The 26,010-nt window shown below is 37.0% G+C and overlaps 1 protein-coding gene across 5 annotated transcripts in view; it reads left to right on the forward strand.

Moving 5' to 3' along the window:
- MGAT4A (alpha-1,3-mannosyl-glycoprotein 4-beta-N-acetylglucosaminyltransferase A) overlaps window positions 1-26,010 on the forward strand; it is a 116,687-nt gene that overhangs the window by 18,226 nt on the left and 72,451 nt on the right. For 4 of the 5 annotated variants that reach the window (XM_047851277.1, XM_047851279.1, XM_047851278.1 and 1 more), the window contains exon 3: window positions 24,536-24,703. In XM_047851277.1, the coding sequence (XP_047707233.1) occupies window positions 24,536-24,703 (168 nt within the window). The remainder of the gene's footprint in view (window positions 1-24,535; window positions 24,704-26,010) is intronic. The other variant, XM_047851280.1, reaches the window with a different exon arrangement.

A 26,010-nucleotide genomic window follows, 5' to 3' on the forward strand; every position in this document is an offset into this window, starting at 1 on the left:
AGATACCCTTCTGTGCTTTGCTCTTCCCACTGGAGCAACATGCCCTGGAGATTATTCCATAACAGTTCATGAAGATTGTCCTCATTCTTTTTTTGTTTTTGTTTTCTGCTTTTTTAAAAAGTTTGTTTATTTGTTGTTGTTTTTTTTCACAACTTTGTAATACTCCATTGTGTGGATGTACCATAACCGTAACTTATCCAACTACTCTCCTCTTCAGGGACATTTAGGTTTTTACTGCATTCATTTAGTATTTTAAGTGAATGTTTTCTCTCAGGGATTGTGCTGGGCCTTCAGTAAAGGAAATCTAGTTTATAGATTTTTTTTTAATCTTAAGTTTAATTTTAGCTTTAATTTTTTATCCAAACCATGAGAAATCAAGAACTTAATTTTTTGGAAGAAAACTGTAGTTGCCATCTGTGATATGAACATGAAGGCCTAGAGGTAGATTGATTTGTTTACCATTTAGATTTGAATAACTTATTCAGGAAAAGTAGATTTTGTCTCTCTTTTGCTAAGGTATATTTTGTTTGCCTACTAAAGTTAATATTTAGTTTCAAAACCTAAAGATAAAAGGTAGGCCAATATTTAAGAAGCTTTATTCTATACCTTTCTGACAAGAAGCTATAAAGTAACTTAGAACAAATGCAATCAGTATTCTTATTTTTCCAATTTAAAAAGTAATAAATATTCACATGCCAGTTTTTTTTACCTTCTCACAGTTGAGGCGATATGATAAAATTTTCTAGCCAAGGGGACACTGAGTTGGTATGTGTATTGATCTTCATTTCAACAGGTTTTGATACTTACTGTCTTCAGAGAAATTTTATTTCTTAAAGTAAATGTTTTAATTGAAGTGTAACATACATATAAAGAGTGCATAATTGAAGGAATATAGCTCTATAAATTGTCACAAAGTGGTCACATCTGTGTAACAAACTCTGGAAGGAGAACATTTCAGCACTACATGTCTTGGTGTGTGTTGGTACCTAATATTTTTGGCATTTTACCTAGAAGTTGCTGATACAGCCTTTCTCATGGTACTTCTCTGAAGGAACCAAATCTTGGATTCATTTCTCTATTGCAGTTTGCATTTAGGCTTTCTGCTTGCCCAGGATTTACTGAATGTTGTGTTTGCTCATCTTGAACCTTCCCAAGTGATAGGAAGGCAAGGATGATTAATACACAAAACCTGCCCTATGAAGGAATAACTTAGTTTCAGGGACCAGACCAATACTCAGAATAAGTACTATTGTTATTTCTGCTCTCATGGAGGTATGGACCCTGTGCTATGATAGCATCAAGGTAGAAACAGTTTATTCTGATAAGGGGTTGTGGAAAACCTTTTAAGAAGTTGTATTCAAGGGGCACTTGGGTGGCTCAGTCAGTTAAGCGTCCGACTCTTGGTTTTGACTCAGGTCATGATCTCATGGTTCCTGGATTCAAGCCCAGTGTTGGGCTCTGTGCTGACAATGTGGTGCCTGCTTGGGATTCTCTCTCTCCCTATCTCTCTGCCCCTCCCCTGCTTGCTCTCCATCTCTCTCTCTCAAAACAAAAACATTTTTAATAAAGTTATATTTGAGTTGGTCTGAAAGATAAGTAGGAATTTGATAGGAAAAATGTACTTCCTGTGATAATAGAGAAGGTAGATGTTGGGTTGAATCAGGTGTGTACAAGTGGCAGAAGACTTGAATGGCAGTAACACTTGACCTATTCAGGACCAGAAGTGTTGACCTTATGCATAAAGGGTAGAAGGGGAATGGGAAGAGACTGGGGAATAAGATGGTACTGGAAGCTTTTGTCAGATCAGAAGTAGGTATGATGGTGGTGAAGGAGATGAGAGATCTGAAGAGCTAGGAAAGAGTTGATCTTTCGATGAAGAGGGTCGTTGTTTTGGGGCACCTGCGTGGCTAAGTTGGTTAAGCATCTGACTCTTGATTTCAGCTTGGGTCATGATCTTGTGGTTCGTGGGTTCAAGCCCAGCATTGGGCTCTGTACTGACAGTGAGGAAGGAGCCTGCTTGGGATTCTCTGTCTCCCACACTCTCTGCCCCCACCCCCTCTTCCGCTCTCTCTCAAAAATAAACAAACATTAAAAAAAAAAAGAAAAAGAAAATACCTCTTAAAAAATAGAGCCATTGTCTTATTACTTTGTCCTAAATTTTACTTCTAATAATATATCCTATTTCTTTAGACTTGGGTGCATTTTTTTGGGTAGGTGATGACATGACACTAATACATGTGCATGCACACATCTTTTTTCTCATAATTTTGCTTAAAAGTACAGCTGATTCTTTTGAACTTCAGACATCTCAGACAAAAAAGTACAAATATTGCAAAACTTACTCCCATACATACATACATACATACATTTATTTATTTATTTATATTTCTTTCTAACTTGAGAGAGAAAGAGTGCACGAGCTGGGGAGAGGGGCAGAGAGAGGAAGAGACAGAATCTCATGCAGGCTCCATGCTCAGCATAGAGCCCAATGCAGGGCTGGATCCCATGTCTGTGAGATCATGACCTGAGCCAAAATCAAGAGTCTGATGTTCAAGTGACTGAGCCAAGCCACCCAGGCGCCCCTCCCATATTTATATTGAAACTTTTCTGAACCATCAGTACCATGGGCTTCATATATTTCTTTACTTCTGAACCTCCCTAAGGTTATGGAATTCTTATGTATACCTTTCTGAGGTTTTAGAAATCTCACCAGCCTGGGGGAAAAAAAAAAGTGAATGTCTGCTGAGACCACTTATGTTACACATGATCAGGGTTATTGACTGGGTCTTGAATGGAGTAGGGGACCTGGTTGCTTCTCCCAAGATGATTTAAATCTGGACTGCTTATTATCTACTTGGGTCCTTTTTTGCAATTAAACTTAATTTGTTAGGTTAATAAGGCCACTTAAGTTCCTATTGCTCATATAGATTTTTGTTTTTTTCCATGCTGGTAATTCCATGCTGGTATTTTTCCTCTGGATTAAATTCTTAATTGTCCTCTTATCATTACCCTGTCCTGGTAGAGATTATTACAAATTTAAGCATGCCTTATTAGAATCTTGTGATTAGAAGGCTGCCTAGAATTTTCTTCCTCTGAGATAAGGGATTAGTCTAGGAGTTTGATCATTTTAGGACAGATCATGGAATATTTTCTTTTTTTTTTTTTTAACTAAATTTCTTTGTATGACCTTATTCTGATCATTCCCCTTTCCCCTCCTCCTTCTTGTTACAGTTTTTTTTTTTCCCCAAAACTTTTGGGCTTGCACAGAATTTCCCCTCATTTCTTCGTAGACACAGATAGAAATTTATGTCTCTGGAAACAAATACTCCAGTATATTGACAGTCTTCTATTTATTTAAATCAATAAAAAATTAACCGTGTTCTGGGGGGAGGGGGAAAATTAACCATATTCTTTTCTTTACCTTTTCCACATTTCAACCTGTTTCTGAATATTTTATTTTTCTCTTTTTCAGTACTATTTACAAAATAAGTGTATATCCACTAAATGTAATTTTTTTTTCTTCAAATGTCCACATTGTCACAACTTGTCTACTGGAGGCCCTTTTAGGCTGTTTCTTTTATCTCTTTAGAACACTCCCTGACATCTTTGAAAGCATCCTTGCTTTCTTAGCCTAATTCCATGCTTCTAGACACATCCTGATCCCCACCCCACCTTCATCAGTAGATGTGAAATTAGCTGTATCTTAAGGCTTCTAGTTCATTTCAGTAGGAACTGTATTAGAGACCAAAATTTGGGTGCCCATGATACTTAGTGATGGACAAAAATGTTGCCCTTGTTCTTAGGAAATGGTCATAGGTTGATTTTTCTTATTTAACTGATCACATTGCTGTGTCCTATTTTCCCTTCTGTGTAAGGTTTCATCGATCACTCCAACTTTGCTCTATGTTGATGAACTGCAGCTTTCTAAAGAGGAGTTCCAATAGGATTGGAATTTTGCAGGGAAACTGGCAGTCTGGGACTTGTTACTTAAAAGAGAATGTGGAAAGTTGTACGGGAGAGGAAAAGAGCTTGCCTGCTAGATTATCTCTTTCTTCACTGTGGCAAACAGCCAGTTGTTACTTGAATTTACCTCTTTGTTAGTCCTGGCAAATGTCTGTGCAGAGAAACTTCTGTTGGCACTTGGATTGCTATTTCAGAGTACCAAAACTTAAAAAAAAAGAAAAAGAAAAAAAGTTGCCCACAAATCCTGTGTGTGAGTTATGGAAAAAGGAGGTAAATGTTCCAGGAAATAAAATAATCCTAAACTGGATGTCTAATGGTTGCTGCCATGACAGAATTTTTCCTGGTACCTTGTTCTTTCATTATGCCAGTTGAGGTTAAGCTTGAAAAGTTGACCTCCAAAACTTGTGGTGTGGTTTCCTATTTTTGTTGCCCGTCTTAATTTGTATTTATCTCAAGTTACCTCTTTTGTAGCTCTTCAATATTCCCCCAAATCTCTTACCCTTCCTATCCTGCCCTCCACTTTTTACACTTAATCAGTGGTAAGGTCCTATTTGTTTGCATATGATTTTGCAGAGAAATAATAAGACTGATTAGAACTCTATTATTGCTCTATAGTGCTGCCATTTCAGGAGAAATCAGCCTGTTGTTCATGACTGAAAATAAGTACAGAGTTGGTATTTGGGAACAATGAAGAATACCATTTGTCGACCGTGTTTTGCATCCACGATCTCATTAGGTCTTCACAACAGCTCTAGGGAAGTAGGTGAATATTAAATCCCTATTTGACGTGGAGATATTCAGGCAACCAGTAAATTATTTAATCCCAATCCATTATGAGGCTGGAGAATGATAGAATACAAGATGTGAGCCCAGGTGTGTCTGATGCCATGCTTGTACCACCAGAAGCAGATCTTAGAGACAGACAGCCAGCCAACTCCTGAGTGTGTTACTTAAGTGGAGTCTCCTTAGAAGAACTTGTGGAATTCTCATTTTGTTGGTTACCTAATGTGACTTTTTCACGTGCTTTTTCTAAAGCAGTATTTCCTTCACTAGTGTTTGAGTCTGTTGTAACTCTATTTATGTTACATTCTTTTCAAAGGATGAGGTTTCAATTTTTAATAAATTTAGCAAAAATCCATTTTAACTTGATTGTTTTTAGGTTAAAAAGTTAGTTCGCCATTAGTTAAAGGATACTTAACTTTTGCAAACAATCTGTTGTATACTCTAACAAAGTTACCTTTAAGTTGAAATGTCTGTATTATTAGTTGCCAGTATTTCTAGAAGTCTGTGTTAACTTGAGTCATGATGGATTTTTGTTTTGTCACTGAGTAGAGCTGTTAAAGCGTTTTCCTAGCAAATTGTGTTTAAGAGTTTAGAGTTTAGAATGACATGACTTCCCCCCCCCGCCAACCCAGAGGTAATTACACAGAATATTAATCTTTAGGAATTTAGGTTTTATTGCTTTGATTCAGAGGAGGACACTTATAAATCTGGTGACTTTGGTTAAAATAAAACACATTGTCCACGACTGTCTCAAATTTAGTGTGTATCTCTTTTTATTATGGATGTGAAAATCAGACCATTGTCAGTTGTGCTCACTGAAATAATCTTGACATCGAGGAAATCACAGAGGGAGGGTGCATAGGCTTGAGTATATATTTTGATCTATAACAAAGTTGATTAAGGTAAGCCTAAGGCAAAATTTTTATTGGTAGTTAGAAAATGTAGGTTTGCAGTGTGGAACTTCAGTTACTTTGAAACCATTTTCTATGAGTGAGTCCTGTTGAGAGTCAGATATATCATTGAATGTGTGGACTTCTTGACTTGTAAGAGATGTTTAACTATTTGGATTAGGTCATGGAGAGATCCAGAAAGAATTCCAGAGATTGCAAATGACCAGCCTTACTCTAGAATTAATAAGATTGTGTCTCTTTCCAGAAGTGAAAGACAGGGTGGGTGTAGAGGTTATTAAATTCTTAAGATGCTTTTCATGGTTTTCTTTTCCTGAGGAATAATGGCACTGTCATCATTTGGGAGAAATAAGAATCTAGAGACCTTGCTTCCCTTGTAGCCTTCCTCCTTGATTTTGGAAAAGTCACTCTAGCTCTCTTGAGACTTTTTTTTAATGGTTTTTAATTTTAATTTTCATTCTACTTTTATGATCATGGGGAAATTTTAAAGATTGGGAGAAGTGCTAGAAGACAAAATGTAGGCAAACAGGGTTTTGTTTCTTTTTTAAAGGACAAGAAGGTGGATATTGCTGACTACAGAACTTGGCATTTGGGGACAGACACTTTGTGACGATGAATACTTACACGAATAAGCAGTGATTGCTAGTAGCCAGCAAAAATGAACTAGGATTTAATCTAGACAATCAACTTCCTAAAGACAGAGACCATTTTCTTACCCCACCCCACCCTTCCCCATTTTAAAAATTTAAAAGTATACATAAAAATATAGTAATATAGAAGTATTTTCTCTAGATGTTGGTTTGTACTTCTAGTCTTTTCATCTTTAATTAATAAAGCATGGCAGACCTACCTAAAATCTCCCACCTATTTTTTTTCATTTCATCTTTTTATTAATATTTTGAGCAAAGCCCACTATGTCAACTGTGTTTATTATTCATCCTTTTTCATTCCTTTCTTGCTTATTTTGGATCATTAAGTATTTTTCCATTTTCTCCCTATGTTAATTTAGAGGATACATACTCTTTTTAAAAAATTGAGATACAATTCAAATACCATAAAATGAACCATTTTAATTTTTTTAGGCTTATTTATTTAGAGAGAGAGTATGCACAAGTGGGGGAGGAACAGAGAGAGAGAGGGGAGAGAGAGAGAATCCCAAGCAGGTTCCACACTATCAGCACAGAGCCTGATATGGGGCTTTAGCTCATGAACTGTGAAATCATGACCTGAGCCTAAATTAAGAGTCAAATGCTTAACTGACTGAGCCACCCAGGAGCCTCTAAAACTAACCATTTTAAAGTATGCTAGTCAGTGGTTTTAATATATTCATGAAGTTGTGCAAACATCACCACTAATTCCAGAACATTTTTGTCAACCCAAAAGAAAACCCTGCACTTGTTAGCAGTCACTTTTCATTCTGTCTCCCCTCCCCCCACACCTGTATTTCACCTTTGCCCCCTACCTTGATCAAGGTAAACATATCATGTTTGTGTACTCTTCTAATCCAGTTTTTATACATTGATTTATATATATAAATTGTATGTATAAGTGTGTCTGTATATAGGTGTGTGTTTAAAATGTTTACACAAATAGCTTTATGATGTATATGTACTAGTACTATGCAAATATTATTCTGTATTCATAAAAACATCTTGAATTTTTTTTCTCACATCATTTCAGTGTTTCTGGGGAAGGACATCCCCTAGAAATCCCTACTCTACCATTTTCGCTGATGTCACATTATAGCCACTTTTTATACCATTCTGTTCTCTAGTTCCCAGCAAGATTCTGGTCCAAGTTATTCTAAAGTGGGCATATAACATTTTCATCCTTGTTCATTCAAGAGCCTGTCTTTTAGAGGTTAGGTCATGGCATGGCAGATGTGAATTTTTTGTCCTTACACACTTGACAGGTAATGGTTGGGACATGACATCAAACCCTCTGTGTTATCATCAGTCTCTTCAACATCCACATTGTATTTCTCATTTTCAGTGTTTGGGTACCCTTGGTTCTTGGTATCTAGTAATAGGAATTTTATTGTTGATTTTCATTAATTTCAGATTATTCAGTGATCACATAATCAGTTGGGTGACCATAAATAACATTTTCAATGGACATTATTTATTTCCTCTGCAATTAGGGTGATGATATAATGTCCAGCCTGAGGCACTTGAGAGTAAAGGGAGTGCTGTTAACAATTAGAGTGGGGTAATGGTTGTAAATTGGAACTGTCTTGAGCAAAGAAATATGTAGTAAAGTGAAAGACCGTGATAGACAGTGATTGGCCATGTTTGGACAGAACAGGGAAACTGATTCAGTTGTGCTGGGAAGTGATAGCTCTGTGATCTCGAGCCATCATTCAGAATCATTGTGAACCTGTGTTCCTGAGAGAGTGCATGATCCAGAGTATGAATCAAACATGTGAAACCAGCACAGGATTGCAATCAGTGCTTTAGGAAGGAAGCATAAAGAGTGAGGAGAGGGGAAACATTTCCTGAGGTGATGGCAAGCATTTGTTGAAGCAATAATGAAAGGAAGTTCTCTTTTAGTGTGTTGATTAAGCTCTAGAAGGTTAATGAACTCTCTTCTCAAGGGAAATGAGTTTTGCCCTTTCTGAACCAATTGGACACAAGAGTAAAGATAACGTGGGTTTCCTTATCAGAAAACTAAGATTGATGATAAAGGAGAAATAAGACACTCTAAGATGTCATCCTGTCACCTTCCTTAAAGAAAGTTTCTTCTTGCATGTGAATTGTTCTTTCTATGTTCTTTTGGTGGACTCTATAGAAGGTAATATGCTAAACTATCTTAGTGGTTAAACTGCTACAGTAGTGAATTAGAACTTGAGGGAAATGTCAGTTACAGGGTATTAGGGTTTTACAGGCATTGTGCTCTTGGATTTGTTAGTAGCTTTCTTCATATTGCTCCTTTTGCTCTCTTTAGCTTAGTTAAATCATTCATTTAGCTAGTGTTTATTGAGTGTATACAAGGTACTGTTCGACTAGGCACTGGTGATAGAGTGGTAAACAAGATAGTCTTTGTGACAGCAAGGATATCACCTGTTTATAGAGATGCTAAGGGTGGAGGCAGGGAGTTACCCAATAATATTTGAGCAACTGAACAGACTATTTTGGATAGCAGTGAATACTGACACTAAGATAAGCAAATGTGATGGAGAATGCCAGAGGTAGGAATGAAGGCTATTAAGATACAGATAGTCAGAGAAGGCCTTTCTGAGTAGGTGGCAGTTTCGTTGAGGCCTAAATGATAAGCCAAAGCAGTAGAGTGAAGAGGGAGTCTTAGCAGTAGGAATACCAGGTGTGAAAGTGCTGAGGTAAGAATGCGCTTGGCATGTTGAAGGAACACAAAATCAGCGCGGGTAAAGCCTAGTGTGGGGGGTATGGCAGAGATGGGCATCAAGAGTTCTGTGATAAATTTGAGATGCTTAGGCTAGAGATACAGATTTTAGTATTATCAGCATGCAGATGAAATTTAAAGTCCTAGGAATGGATGAGATAATTTACAGGATTGAGCCCTGTCAACTCTATCTTTGAGGTCAAGTAGAAGAGGAGAAGCAGTTGGTGAAGTAGGAAGAATGTTAGGACATTGTAATCCCAAAGAAATCAATTGAGGGAAGTGTTTCAAGAAGGAGAAAAGTGGTCGGTCACGTAGGACGCTGCTGAAAGCTTGTGTGATGTGAGGACAGATCAGTTTTGTGTACAACTCTCATTTCTAATTCTGACATCTCACTGGTCACCAGGGTTTAGCTCACCTTCATCTCCTAAGTTGTCACCATCCTGAGTACTTACTAGTACCCCAAAAGTGTTGTGTTTCTTACTCTCACGATGTTCTGCCCCTGACCCTCTTTGCCATGGCCTTGCCTTTCCTGTACACTTTAGCTTAACCACCTTAGCTTCCCCATGATCTCTAGCTTTCCCTTTGACCCGTCATGGCATCTCCTTGCCAGCATGTCATCTGTGTTCCATGGTGGCCAAGAACTAGTCTTGGAGCTGAGTACAGAAATACCCTCACCCTCAGCCTCCTGTCAGTATCTCCCAGGGTGTTGCATCCTGGTACCTCCTCATTCTCTCTTTCCAACTCCATTCTCTGAGTACTGTGATCACCACCTTTTTGTGGTTGTTTCTCCTCGGCTTCTTATTAAACGGAGTGGGTCTTCTGGTTCTACTTTCTAGGTCCTTCAGATAAAGCCATGGTATTGCTATCTGTTTATGTGTCTTGTACTTTTCTTTTAAGTAAGGTTCACACCCAGTGTAGAGCCCAATGTGGGGCCTGAACTCTTGATGCTGAGATCAAGAGTCAGATGCTTAGGGGCGCCTGGGTAGCTTAGTCAATTGAGCATCAGCTCTTGATTTCTGCTCAGATCATGATCTCATGGTTGGTGAAATTGAGCCCCATGTCAACTCTGCGCTGACAGCATGGAGCCTGCTTGGGATTTTCTCTCTCTCTTTCTCTCTCTCTCTGCTCCTCCCCTGCTCATGCTCGCTCACTCTCTCTCCCTCTCTCAATAAGTAAATAAACATTAAAAAAAAAAAGATATGCTTAACCGACTGAGCCCTGCTGTGTTTTGTGGTTATAAATTAAATAACATTTTTATTAAAGTGTAATATGCTTGTAGTTAATAAAATATATGATTACCCTCAAAGGTTATATTGAAAGAATGGTATCCAGCTTCATTTCTCTGTACTGTCCTAGTCTCATTTCCTAGAAGTGGCTATTTTTAGTACTTTTGGCTGTTCTTTCTGATATTGCCATATTTATAAATGACATATATATGTTATTTCTTGATTTTTAAAAAATTTTAGATATAATCTATGGACTTTCTATTATAGGTGAGCATTTGGCTCTTAGTGTCTTTTTCTTTTGCCATCAGAAATCTGTTGAGCCTCAACTGCACTATTTCCATTTTGTTTTATAATTTCTACCTCTTTATTTTCTCTGTTCATTACATCAGTTTTATCACACTTTCCTTTAATTCTCTAAATGTGGTTTTATTTGGTTCTTTTTTAGTAGTTGTTTTGAAGTCTTCATCTGATAAATCCAACATCTGGGAATACTCAGAGATCATTTCTATGGACTGCTTTTTAATTGCCCCTCTCCAATTATGGGTCACACTTCCTTTTTTCTTTGCGTGTCTTGTAAATACATGTTGACCACTGTATATTTTAGATAATATATTGATGCAACTCTAGATTTTTTTTTTTTTTTTTTAAATCACTGATGGTGGTGGTGGTTTTGCTTGCTCATTTGTTCAGTGACTTGGTTGGGTTAAATCTCCAAAGTTTGTCTGTCCCATGGTATGTGACTACGGATCTCTATGTTTTTATTTTGATTTGTTTTTATTTTTAAGCGCACAGAATAGTGTTCAGTCAAAGACCGATCAGGGTTTGGAGTCAAACACTTTGAGCCAGTAAGACCTCTATTCTCTGCTGATGGGTGCATGTGGGCTGTGGAGCAGTCCTACTTTGGGCTGTTTTCAAGTCAGCTCTGGCTTTACTTTCCTCTTGCTTCTATTTCAGTTCTTCTGTGTGTGTCCATGGGTTTTGTCAGTTAGGCACGTGTGGGTAGCTTGGGCCTGCTCTGGTCTCTGTTGTGCGTGCTCATAGCCTACAATCAACCTGAACTGTGAAGAGCTTTTTAAGCTCCCTCTCACTAACTCCCTAGAACTCCGTGTTAAGTCTCCTTAAGTCTGCCAGTCCATTGCTTGCTCCATATGGTACAGTAGCCTCAGGCTAGCAGAGCCACTGGTCCACCCTTTCATTTGCCTCAGAGATTGCCACTTTGACCTGTAGTCCCAATCAAGTGAGTCCCCTCTGGCAATGACAGTGAATCTGCTGGTTTCAAGGTCTGCCCCCTCCTTGTTGAACTTCTGAAGTAATATAGCTGAGGTGGGATGAGGCAGCTCCTGGCAAGAAAGCCACATACTTACGCTGTTCTTACCCAAAGTGCAGTTTTTTTCATGAATAAAGGCTTCTCAATTTGTTGTATGTCTCTGGTTGATTGCCAGAGCACCGAAATGGTTGTTTTTGACTCGTTTGGCTAGCTTTATAGTTGCTCTTGGGGAAGAGAAATCTGTGGACCTCCTCCATCTGTTGTGCTAGAAGTTAGAAGTCCCCTGGGCATTTTTAAAAAGTCCGTCAGGTGATTCTGATTTGCAGGCAGGCTTGAGACCCATTATACCTAGGATTCTCCAAACTCGTGTAAATACGTACACATAAAATCATGGTGTAAAGTTTTTGCCATAGTGAATTTCTAAAAAAAGAAAAGTCTTTAGTATCTGAGGTATTATAAATAAGGACCTAATGTTAAAATAGGACCTGAAGGGGGTTAGAATATAGACCTAAATTCTGCCAGGTAGGCCAGCTGCCTTTCTTGTTTATGTATTAAATTTGGCAGATTTAGCCCTTGGGCTTGGTGTGGTATTATTTTATGTTCAGCTTAGTTGGCTACCATCCATTTCCTAAAACACTTTCCTAATCTAATTTTTCCAGGTTGGAAAGCTGCTTAAGCATGTGCTGTGTTCAGAGGTTGTCTGGAAATCTACGCTTGACGTATTCTTAACTCTGAAAGGATATTATTCATGGTTGACATATTAGAGGAGGGCTAAATTGAGAACACTGGATTATTACAGAACATTAGCTAACTGAATTTTTTGTGATGCTTTCGAAAGACTGCCAGCCAGGCTTTGGGGATATGAGTAATTGTTTAGTTCTGGGCTCCATTGTTTAATGAAGTACATGGATAAAGTGCATTGCACCCTTAAACTGGCAGTAGACAAGAATAGCATAAAAAAAAGCTAGCATATCACTCTTATTTAATAGAATATAAATGCATGGAAATGTGAAAATGCTGGTCAACAGAATCTATCTAGCAGGTAGAGCTGTGTTAACAGTTTTGATATATTTTCCTTCATTTTTCTGGACTGGTGATTCTCAAAGTGTGGTTCAAGGACATGAGTCCCAACACCTTTTCAGGAGGTTCATGAAATCAAGACTATTTTTGTAAAAATACTACTTATTTGGTTATTTGCCTTTTTTATTCTCAAAAGAGATAGCAGAAGCAGATATGAGAATTCAGCTGTATTTTGTTAAGACAGACATTAAAGAGATTTGAGCAAATGTCACTCTATTAAATGTTTTTGGTTTAGAAAATAGTTATTTTTGGCAAATATGTTATTTATGTTAACATGTAGTGGGTTTATTTTTTAAAGAATTTTAAATATTTTACATGTTAATTGGTTTTAATTTCTAATATGGGAATTGTTGATATAATTCACATAAAAGGTCTTTTGGGGTCCTCTAATTTTTGAAAAATTTTGTAAAGGGGTTCTGAGACCAAAAAGTTTGAGAGCTACTATACTAAATATAATGTAATTGGCATCATATTGGGAGTGTTGGATAGCTCACATTTTTGCTTAATATGTCACAGATGTTTCCCATGTCATTATTTTTATTGGGTCCATAACATTCTTTTATATAATTACCATCACTAGCTTAACCTTATAAATAATGCTGACAAATTTTGCACATGTCAGTTTATGATAATTTTCCTTTTAATTTAAGAGGATTTGCAGCTCGCTGGCATAGCTACTTATTACCTAGCATTCTACAAGGCAATGACATGAAAAAAATCTAAAATGTGATTCCTGCTGTAAAGAGAGTTAACAACAGATCTGAGACTGCTTATTATTAGAAAGACCTGCTTCCAAGGCTGGACCTTGGCTCACATCTGGTAACTTGCCTGGTAAACACTGATATAAAACTGACCCTACATTGTAAGAGTGGTTTATTGTGCCTAAATTATTTATACAAGCAATTTGGTTTATGCTGAACACCTGCTTTCCTTATTAGAGTCAGGAATTTTGGTATGTGCTAGGCAGAGAGCTTACCTACATGACCAGCCTCCAATAACAACCTTGGACACTGAGTCTCTAATGAGCTTTACTGGTGGACAACACTTTGGATGTGTGTCAAAATTCACTGCTAGCAGAAGTAAGTGTGTCCTGTACCACTCTGTTGGGAGAAGTGCTGGATGCTTGTATCTGGCTGCTTTCAAGACTTTTTGTCTCTAGTTTTCTGAAGTTCATTTATGGTGTTTCTTGGTATAGATTTCTTCGGGTTTATCTTTTTTGGAATTTTCTCAGCTTCTTACGTCTTAATGTATGTTCATATCTTTTACCAAATTTGGGATATTCTAGCCATTACTTTTTCTAATACTTTTTCCACCCCACTGTCTTGGTGTTTTCCCTCTGGGATTCTGTTGACAAGAATGTTAGATTTTAGATCTTTTGTTACAGTTTCAAAGGTCCCTGACACTCATAAAAATTTTTTTCCAGTCTCTTTTCTCTTTGTTGTTCAGATTGGGCAATTTTGGTGGTCTTTCTCAAGATTCGCTGATATGGTCTTCTGTCTTCTTCATTCTGCTATTGAGCCCACACATTAAATTTTTTATTTCAATTATCATATTTTCTGTTCTAAAATTTCATTTGTTTCTATAATTTTTATTTTGTATTTCTTTGTGTAGGGTTTCTTTCTTTCTTTCTCTTTTTCATTTGTTTAATCTGCCCATGGAAACATTTTTATGATGGCTGCTTTCAAATCCTTATCAGATAATTCCACCATCTGTGTCATCTTGGTGATGGCATGTATTCATTATCTTTTCTTTTTCTTTTTTTTTTTAATTTTTTTTAATGTTTATTTATTTTTGAGACAGAGACAGAGCATGAACTGGGAGGGTCAGAGAGAGAGGGAGACACAGAATCCAAAGCAGGCTCCAGGCTCTGAGCAGTCAGCACAGAGCCGGACGCAGGGCTCGAACTCACGGACCATGATACCATGACCTGAGCTGAAGTTGGATGATCAACCGACTGAGCCACCTAGGCGCCCCGTATCTTTTCTTTTTCAAGTTGAGATTTTATTGATTCTCAGTATGATGGGTGATTTTCAGCTGTACCCAGGGCATTTTAGATATTATGTTATGAGACTCTGGGCCTTGTTTAAGTTGTCTGTCTTAGCTGGCTTTCTCTTACACGATTTTTTGGGGGGAGGTTGGAGTGCCACTTTATCACTGCCAGGTGAGGATAGAAGTCCAACCTCCTCACTTTCCCTCTGTTGATACCCATTAGGAAGGGGCATCTCATTTCTGCTGTGCAAGGGTAGGAGGTTCCCCATTAGGCATCTGGTGACGCCACTCTGGTTGGCAGAGGGGGAGGAACCTGTCACTACTTTCCATTTGGCCTCCACTGGTATTTCATTGTGGGGGCACTTTACTGTTGAAGGGTAATGAAAGTCCTGGCTCTTCGTAAATTTTTTCTGATATGGCCCGTGTGTGTGTGAGTGTGTGTGTGTGTGGGGGGGGGCTTTGTTACAGTTGGATAGGGGTGGAAGTCTAGACTCCCCAGTTCGCTTTTGCTAGTGAGGTAGGGATTGGACCATGGTGGTTTTCATGGTGTTTGGTCAGGAATATAGTGGTTATTGTCTAAAAGGTTTCTCCCTTGTTAGGTTGTCCCATCCTTAGTCCTTTTTAGAGAGAGTGGGTTTTTCTTGAGATGTTTTTGTGTGCTCCTGTTTGTGTTTCCTGGATGGTGGCTTCTCCAGTACTCTGTCTGGAATATATGAGGCAAAAAGAAAACTCAAGAGAACTCACTATTGTGTCGTTCCTTAGGTTCCATTGTCCCTTCTATCTGCTGACTTCTGTACGCCTTTAAGAACCTTCCTTGTGTTTGTAATATGTAATGTCCAGGGTTTTTGTTATACTTAGTGGAAAGAATAGGGAGGTGTCTATTTTGATCTGTAACTGGAGTCTTGATCTTGAACTTGACAGAATTCATTTATGATGTTGTCATCTGAAGAGTCCTAGTCTGAGATTTTACTTTTATAATCCATTTCACCAACAGTGAGTTTAGGATAATATTACCTGTCTCTGCATTCATTTTCTGATTTATCTAGTAATTGTGAAATGTTTTCCTGTCAGTTTCCTTCTTGTTGTTGTTGTTACCATTATGGTTACAGGAAGGAAAAATCCTAAATTCTCAATTGTTTTCAGTGAAGTTTACAAAAGACTACAAAGTTAGTGTTTCCAAGCGAGTGAACTGTATTTATGTCAATTGGACCAAAAAAAGTTCTCAGTAATTCAAAATAAAGACAACAGAAAAGGTGGGGATATTTCTGGGTGGATAGGGGGAACATGAATAATAGGAAAGAATAAAGAGGTGAAAGATGTGAAGTTTGTGGATGATAATGAAAAGTGCGGAAAGAAACAGAAAAATTTGAAAAGAGTTTTGCAGAAAAGTATTAGGAAAGGTAGATAATAAGGAACAGAGGAAAGTGAAGAGAAGTAAGAAAACATGAAATAAAGCATAAAAGGAATAACCAGATCTAGTGAGGGAGATACAGAAAGTGGACACGACGTTTGCTGGTAGGGCTAGTCCATAGTGTAGGGTTGCCTAGTGATTAGTATCCTGCTTTTTATTTTTTATGTTTTAAAGGTATATAAGTATGTATTTATTTTCTATTTAAATTTTATGCTTTTTAAATAAAGGTGATTCTAATGTAGAATAAATGCTCTGTCTTAAGGGATTTTTTTAAAAATAGTAAATACTAATATTTTTATTCTGGCATAATGCAGTATTTTATATATTAACTTACAGAAAACGTATTTTATGTACAATTGTAAAGAAACTGCTTCACAGATAACTCCAATGTAAAAATGGATTGTATTTTAAAAGTTCATTGAGTTTGATACTTCATGGGAAAATACATACCATTGTATCTTTTGGAATACAAATTTTTTGTTTTGGGAATAAAGCAACACCTCTTTGGAAAAGTGTCTGCCAGTAAGTTTAAGTACTTAAGGAAAAGAGTTCATGGCTGTCTGATAATTTTTACTCCAAGCTCCTTATAGCTTTCTGAATTTTTAAAAATCAGGTTTAATAGAATCATGGTCAATATAATTTAGTAAAGAACAGTTATAAACATATGGCTAAGTATACTCTAGTAAGCATTATCCTAAGTTATGCAATTTATTGTTTTTTCATCTCATTTCACTATGATAATGGAATTTAGAACTTTATGATAATTGCTAAAAAGAGATTTCCCTTACCTCAGGGAAATCAAGGAAAATGATTTGTAGCTATTTAATGGGAAACTACATCTAAGAGTGTGTTGTAATAGGTATATGCAGCATCATTTGATTATCTTAAGGTGTTGTGCTTTATTTATATGATCAGTGGATAGATTTTAACTTATTAAGCCTTTACCTGGAAGTCTGTTTTGAATGATATTGTTAATGATTATACTACTTAGGGGACAACTTGGAAACAGTGATTGTATTCCAGAAAACTTCTCACCCATAGCTTCTCTGGTATTCATTCACTAGTTAGGATTCTGTTTTGTAAGCATAGTGAAAACATTATGTAAGGGAACAGAGGAATTTTACTCTTTGTTTTAATCTAAATAAAGTATATGATTTTGTGTATCAATGGGCTCCATTTTCCCTTTGAGTTTAGAAGGGTGCTGCAGGTTTAATCCGTGCTTGTATGGTAGATCCTGACTGGAATACTCTAGGGACATTGAATGGTCTTGTTAATTCTACATAATTCTTAAGAGGTCCTTGGAAATAGGTGTCCACTGAATATTTTAAAATATGTCTATGCCCCAAGTATAATCTTGAGGATTATGTCCTGAACATTTTAATGCCCCCTTCTCTCCCTGGATCTCTTAACATGTAAGCCAGAGAGAGGAGAAGCAGCTAGTGCATATTGGAGCAGAACCACACAAATGTCCAGGCTGCCTGAGTCTAGACCTACTTTGAGGACAGTATTGGCTTAATGCTGTTCAGTGGGTAGCTTAGCATCACCTTGGAGCTTGTTAGAAATTCTTCTTTTTTTATTATTTTTTTAATTAAAAAAAATTTTTTTAATGTTTACTTATTTTTGAGACAGAGGGAGACAGAGCACGAGTTGGGGAGGGACAGAGAGAGAGGGAGACACAGAATCTGAAACAGGCTCCAGGCTCTGAGCTGTCAGCACAGAGCCCGATGCGGGGCTTGAACCCACGAACTGTGAGATCATGACCTGAGCCAAAGTCAGACACTTAACTGACTGAGCCACCCAGGTAACCCAGAGCTTGTTAGAAATTCTTAAGTACCATGTTAGACCTACTGGAATCAGAATCTCTTGAGGTGGGGGTCCAGAATTTTATGTTTTAACAATCTGTGTTTTAACAATCCAAGTAGTAATGTTAGAGCAGTAATGTTAGAGAATAAGATACTTAGTCTTGTTTGTAACTTTTAGCTGTCCATTCTAATTAGAATTGTTCAAATTCATTTCATCCTTTGTCTTTTGGACTCCTATTCACTATGTCTTTTGGCTTTTCTAGACCAGTTCTTTTTGTTGTTTTTTTTTTAATTTTTAAAAATGTTTATTTTTCAGAGAGAAAGAAAATGCAAGCAGGGGAGGGGCAGAGAGAGAGAGGGAGACACAGAATATGAAGCTGGCTCCAGGCTCTGAGCTGTCTACACAGAACCTAACATGGGTCTCGAGTTCATGAACTGTGAGATCATGACCCGAGCCAAAATCGTACACTTAACCTACTGAAGTCACCTAGGCTCCCCTTTTCTAGACTAGTTCTAAACCCTTTCTGAATCCAGTTCTTTTATTTTTTAAGAGATTTTTAAGTAGGAAATTGCCCATAATTTCATCTGGGCCTTCTTCCTTTTAAAAAATGGTTGCATAAGAATGGTAAATGTGCAATGAAATGTTTTTCAAAGGCAATGACTTCCTGAAAAATAAAGCTTGTTAAATTGTGGAATCTATTACTAAGGGAGCTCCTCGCTCATATATGTGTATGTATGTCACACACACACACACACACATACACACACACACACACACACACACATACGTATATATATTTTAATATTTGTGTGAAGTAGTTCATTGTAGTATTAAAGGACAGAGGGATGGACCAGATGACTTATCAACATTCTTTCCAGTGCCAGGATTTTATTGTTTAATATGTATTAAAATTAAGAAATTTAAAAGTGGGTTTAATTTTTGGTAATTTTAAGTTTAACATAAGCCAGTTTTTGTTTTTATTTTTATTTTGAGAGTGAGACAGAGCAAGGGAAGGGTGGAGAGAGAGGGAGAGAGAGAATCCAAAGCAGGCTCCACACTGTCAGCACAGAGCCATATACAGGGCTTGAACTCATGAACTGTGAGATCATTTCTTGAGCCAAATCCAAGAGTCAGATGCCTAGCTGACTGAGCCACTCAGAAGCCAGTTTTTAATGTTGGCTCATAGAACTCAGTAGTGTCCCCCACATCTTGCTAATAAAAAAGTACTATTGTTTGAAAATGAACTTTTTTGTTCTGTTTTTATATATAATATACTGGGTTTTAGTTTATAGCACCTTTTTGTTTGTGTTAATTTTTCATCTATACTGTTTATACATTTTTTAAATTGTTGAGTCCAAAGCTGTTATTTTTAAATTGTTGAACCATATAAAATTGCCATTTTTGTTAAAAATAATCAAATATCAGCGATTTCATATGGTTCAACTTAATAAGTCTTTGAAGACCTAAAGATACACTTTTACTGGAAAACTGGCTTGATTATTTGATTTGAAGGAATTAAAGTGGTTTCTCTGGAAATTTTGTATGTTTCAGAGTCTTAGGTTCACAGAACATGATTTGTACTTTCATTGTCTAATCTGGATATATAATTTTCTACAGTTAAAAAGATTCGGGTCACCTGGGTGGTTCAGTCAGTTGAGTGTTTGACTATTGATTTCGGCTCAGGTCATGATCTCATGGTTTGTGAGTTCAAGCCCTGAGCTGACAGTGCAGAGCCTGCTCGGGATTCTCTCCCTCTCCCTCTCTCTCTTCCCCTGCTTGTATGCTCTCTCCCTCTCTCTCTCAAAATAAATAAACTTACAAAAAAAAATTTTTTTTTAAGTTAGGTTCTGTCTACAATAAAACAAAACAAACAGAACTAGGCATTTCCTGGTAAGATGATAATATAAGAGTTTCCCACACCGTCTTGCCATGTCCCCTCCCCCATAGAAACTGATTGAAATGATTAAAGAAAAGCAAAAAAAAAAAAAAAAAAAGTATTGTGCTAGTAATGTTGAAAACAGAATTGTCAAACACGTAATCACAAATTTGAAGAAACTGTTTTTATGTTATACTAAAGTGTGAACTTCTGGGATGATACACTACTCTCCTCAAGGGAGCAGTATAGTACTATGGGAAATATAGGTGGAGAAAATTCTAGAAGTCACTAGTGAGCCTGTGTTTGGGTAGATGATGGAGGATGGACTGCACAGGAGGGCTGTGTAAAGATCATATGTAACTCCTTTCCGTTTGGAGGAGCCAACAGCGTTCTGTGGTATTCCTGGCAGGACTAGCTCAAGGCTTTACACCACACATACTCTTTTTCACTGACATGGCTTTCTGGCTGGAGTATGGACTTGCTCTGATGTCATGGAGAGAACCCTTTGAATGCGGAAGGGTGGAGTTAGAAACAAAGGATGGATGTGAGAGATGGGAAATGACCCAATTGGAACCCTTTCATAGCTGTGGACTTTGGGCTAAGAGCAGCAGTAGTATCTGGCCCTGAAAGAATATACTTAGGACTCTATCCAGTACTTCATGGGCCCAAGGGATCTTTTCACAAGCATGGCCAGGTCATCTGAAAGCAGGACAGCACTTTGGAATTAGGGTTGGGAGTATTTATCCATTGGTACTGGTTACTCTCTTTACTTGGTGAAGCTGGCCTCTGGGAAGTTGGTTTCAAAAAGTACCAAGAAAATGTAGGGACAGAGACTGCCCTCAAGTCCATATCCCATCTTCCCACTCAAGAGCTGCTAAAAGACCTAACCTGTATGTCATCCGGTCCCTCCTGCTTACTTTTTAAAAACTTACATTTTTAAGTTTATTTAATTATGTTGAGAGAGGGGGAGGGGAGGGGCAGAGAGAGAGGGGTACAGAGGATCCGAAGCAGGCTCCATGCCAATAGCAGAGAGCCTGATGCGGGTCTCCAACTCATGAACTGTGAGATGATGACCTGAGCCGAAGTCAGACACTTAACCGACTTTAAGGAGGCCCTTGAAAACTTATTTTTAAAAAAGTTTCAACTGAAGAAGAGTTACAAGGGTAGTACAAAATGACTTTTCTATACATATCATCTGTTAGGAACATAACCTTTCTATCAATTTGTTGATAGTTTCTTTTCAGAACCATTTGGGAGTAAATTACAGAAATCATGCCTTTTTACCCCTAAATAATTTAATGTTTATTTCCTAGGAACAAGGAATTCTGTTTAAGTACTACAGTATAAGGATCATACTTAGGGAATTTAACATTGGCACAGTATCTACTGTATATTCTGTTATTTTTTCCGGTAATGTTCTTTGTAGCATTTAGTTTGTCCGGTCTAGGATTCAGTCCATGGCTGTGCTTTGCATTTTGTTGTCATGACTCCTTTAGTCTCTTAATCTGTGATAGTTCCTAGTAAGCCTTTGTCTTTGATGACCTTGACATTTTTTATAATACAAGCTTTTTGTTTTGTACATTATCTCTCAGTTTGGCTGTGTGTGATGTTTCCTTGAGATTAGATTCAGATCATGCATTTTTTGGCAGGAATGCCACATAAATGAGGTGTGTCCTCTGTGCATCATATCAGAGGCACGTTGTATCTGTTTTCTGGGTGCTGACATGAACTTTGATCACGTAAGTTAGATATCTGGCAGGTTTCTTCATAGTAAAGTTAGCATATTTTTCCTTTTGTAAATTAATAAGTACTTTGTAGGGAGATACCCTGAGGTGACATACATACCCCATTTGTTCCTCAGAAAACTTTGATCTGCTGGTTTTAGCATCCATTTTTGATTCTTGCCTGAATCAGTTATTGCTATGATAGTTGTAAAATGGTAATTTTCCAACATCCATCATTCCTTCTACATTTATTAGCTTGCATTCTACTAAAAGAAACACATCTCCCTCACCTGTTAATTTTTGTTTATTATTTTATTAATGTTTATTTTGAGTGAGAGAGCAGGGGACGGGCAGAGGGAAAGGGAGAGAGAGAACCCAAAGCAGGGGTTGAGAGCTGAGAGCACAGGGCCAGACGCGGGGTTTGATCCAATAAACCATGAGATCATGACCTGAGCCTAAATCAGGAATTGGATTCTTAACTGACTGAGCCATCCAGGTGCCCCTCATTTATTATTTATATGAGGTCATGGATTCTTATTTTATTCAATAGGTTATAAGCTATTACTGTCAATATTTGTTTTGGTGCTTAAGTTGTCTCTAATTTGGCCAATAGGGGCCCATTAAGTACCATGCTGTGCCCTTTTGACAAATCCTGTCTTTTTGTAAATAACATTTTCTTAGTTTACACCAAATTGTTTCAGGTTCATCTTAAAGTTACTTCTCCAGAGAGTTCTAATTCTCTTTTGGGCAGATGATGTCAAGAAACCACTATCTCAGCACTGTGTAAGTGTTAAGAAGAGGATTTTAAATTGCTCATGTAAAGAGGGAAGAACTGAGAGGAATTTTACTCATGCTAATTTTGGACACAGCCTGCTTGGTGTAATTGGCCCTTATCCACACTATCCAGACCTGGCAGTCTACACTGTTTTAATTCCTGTAGCCTTCTAGTGTGTTCTGATCTCAGGGCATATTCCCCTTTATTATTTATTTATTTATTGTTTGTTTTGACTCTTCAGAAACATCTCTCCTGTAGATGAATTTGAGTCACGTGTCAAAAGTCATATACCAAAAAAGTTTCAGTGTTCTTTTGAAAGATATTGAATTTATAATTAAACTTAGGGTAGAATTTATCTTTTTTTTTTTTTTTTTTTACAAGTTTGAATCTTCTCGCTTAGGATTGAGAGATGACTTCGTTAACTCTTCCATTAGAGGTTTCAGTAAAGGGTTTGTAGTTTTCATCATATGAATCTTATAAAAATTTTTTAATGCTTCTTTACTTTTAAAAGACAGAGAGTGTGAGCAGGTTAGGGACAGAGAGGGAGACACAGAATCTGAAGCAGACTCCAGGCTTTGAGCTGTCAGCACAGAGCCCGATGCAGGGCTCAAACTCACAAACTGCAAGATCATGAACTGAGCTGAAGTCGGACGCTTCACCGACGGAGCCACCCAGGTGCCCCCATCATATGAATCTTGCATATCTCTTGTTACAATTCTTTTAGTTTTTGTTAGAGTATAATTGTTTATAGTTTTGTGTTTGTGAATAGTATCTTTTTAACATTTCTTTTATTATGAATATATGCATACGGACATGCGCCTAAACTATGAATGTATAGTGATGAATTTTTTTGAACCACTACCCAGAGCAGTCAATAGGACCTAGCTGGCACTCTGAAGCTCCTTATGTGCCCCTCCTAATCACAGCCTTCTTTTTCCTTTCTTCCCTCCTAAAGCCAGCAAGTTAAGGAGAATATAGCTGCTTATATGGTGATTGTTCAATGTATGGAAGAATGACAATTGAGCAGGGCAGACTTTTTTTCCCTGACACAGAATTCTGAAGAGATGTTTATTGTGTGAGCTTTTGTTTAAGGGACAAGGAACAAGATAATTGCCTGTTGTTAAGAATATCTTTATAACCGTGCAGATTTATTTTTTTTTTAGGTCTGTTTCTTATTGAGTCTGTCCTTGAAGAAGGCAGAGATAATAATATTAAATAAAAAGTAGTCTTTCTAAGGTGTGTTTTGTTTAGATATCAAAATAGTAACCTTGGATTATCCAGCTTGATACAGAAGTTGAAAACCATTGTTCTGGTTTCTCTTAGTTTAATGAGTTTGTAGAAATTGCTCATACTACTCCTATATCCCTCAACTACCTTTCAGCATTGCTGATCAAAATTAATGAATGGTTTGTCCTCCACCATCTCTTAGATTTTGATGTCAGATTCAGTCCTTAGGCATCGTCTCACTGTGCACTTTGTCTCTGAGCTGTCTGATACTGTTGTTTCAATGCCTGCATTTATCCTCATGAAATCCACTTTTATTTCCCAAACCAGGTTTTCCTGACCTGTGATTGTCTCAAATTAAAATGGATGACTGTTAACTGGAGTCATTTTACACCTGCCTAATAAGAAGTTTTAGAAATAAGGAATTAAAAAAATTTTTTTTTGTAATGTTTGTTTATTTTTGAGAGAGAGAGACAGAGCATGAGTGGGGGAGGGGCAGAGAGAAAGGGAGACACAGAATCCAAAGCAGGCAGCAGGCTGTGAGCTGTCAGCACAGAGCTGAACGCAGAACTTGAACCCACTGACCAGGAGATCATGACCTGTGGCAAAGTTGGACACTTAACCGACTGAGCCACCCAGGCGCCCCTAGGAATCAGGAATTTGACCAAAGTCTGGCCTAGGGAAATCTTTGCAGAATTGGAAGTACAGAGGAAAAAGCCTATAGAAATTAATGATAATGCTATAGAAGAGATAATATTCATTTTATTAATTATATTATCAGTTTCAATACTTCATCTCTCTATCTTAATACAAATAAGGTCTTTATATTTGTTTGAACCTTTTGAGAAATGATGTTAGTAGTATGCCTGAAATGTTAATTCTAGAAACTTTGTCCTTTTTCTCCCTGTCTTTACATTTCTGAAAGACTAAGTAGAAAGTGTTTGCATTCTTACAGATATTAAGAGCATTAGGGTTAGTTGTAGCTTTGCTATGTATAAGTGGTTGGGGCTCTTTTTTCAGTTCTGTCTCAATACATAAATGAACATCTTTCTGAAAAATGTGACTTTAAAATTTCTAATCTTACAGTTATGTCTTATGTTTCTTCTTTTTTTAAAGAAATATATTAAAAACCTTTGGTTTTGCTTCTAGAAAAACTGATTGCTTATCAACGAGAGTTTCTTGCCTTGAAAGAACGTCTTCGTATAGCTGAACATAGAATCTCGCAGCGCTCTTCTGAATTAAATGCCATTGTACAGCAGTTCAAGCGTGTAGGAGCAGAAACAAATGGAAGTAAGGATGCATTAAATAAGTTTTCAGGTACAAATGATATTTTTAGTTTCATAAAAGTTATGTTTTCAAAGGGTTATGTGAAATAATTTATTTGAAAGTTGTATAAAGTAGCTTATCAACCAGCATATATTACTCTTTTCAGAGAGAAACATCGCACAAAACTTTGTATAATGGTAAATTATAAAACAATTTTTATTAATTGCTAAGTTTGATTTTAAGAGAGTAATAATTGATTTAGATTTCAGTTGTGTAAATTTCACCAACTAGAGCAAAAACCCAGATCTCTTCAAAAATATATTCCAAATGAAATTAAAATTTAACTTTGTGTTTTTACACACATAAATGTGTTTTTACACATAAATCTTTCAAGATTAATATACCTTTTCATTTAGCATCATCTTTTACCATTTATTCTTCTTGTCTTTAGATTCACTACCTAACCTTATTTAAAAAAAAAACAAACTTTTTTTCATGTTTATTTTTGAGAGAAAGAGAGAGTGTGATCAGGGGAGGGGCAGAGAGAGAGGGAGACACAGAATCCAAAGCAGGCTCCTGGCTCTGAGCTGTCAGCACAGAGCTCACGCAGGGCTTGAACCCTTGAACCGTGAGATCATGACCTGAGCCAAAGTTGGATGCTTAACCAACCCAGGCACTCCACTACATTACCTTACCTTTGAATTTTCATGTTCTGTCTTCCCCTCCTGATTGTGAAATTTGTGTTGTGGCAAAATAACACTTAAAAGTATGGGATGGGATAGATAATAAAAAATCACCCATAAGCCTGCTGTCGAATGATTTCTCTTAACATTTTTCATTTCCTTCTAGTCTTTTTTCCATGCAAGTTTATCTTCAAAATTGTAATTGTTATAGCCTGATTTTTACTTTTGAAATTATGCTATTAGCATTTATTGTGTCATTTAATATTTTTCAAAAATACCATTTTTAATCGCCTTTTGTCAGTTAACCATATACCATAATATATTAAACAATTTTACTATTAGGCAAATAAGATTTTTCTGTGTTATTTTCTCTCCCTAGTTTATAACTCTGTGATGGATGTCTTTATGTATAACTTGGTCACATTTCTGGTAGCCCTTAAGTTACTTTTATTAGATTATGACTTCCTTAAAAACAAGGATCTATGTTTTAATGTCTGTTGATTTCCAAACACATGACACAGTGGCTGGGACAAAGTAGATGATTGCTAAATATTTATTGAGAGCATGAAAGTAAAATTCCTAAAAGGGAAATGATTGAGTGAGTAATAAGACAGAAATGTTTTAGGGTTTTTGATGCTGTCTTGAATAGCTGTAACATATATCAGATTATCACCA

Source organism: Prionailurus viverrinus, chromosome A3, assembly GCF_022837055.1.
Source record: "Prionailurus viverrinus isolate Anna chromosome A3, UM_Priviv_1.0, whole genome shotgun sequence".
Taxonomy (NCBI): domain Eukaryota; kingdom Metazoa; phylum Chordata; class Mammalia; order Carnivora; family Felidae; genus Prionailurus; species Prionailurus viverrinus.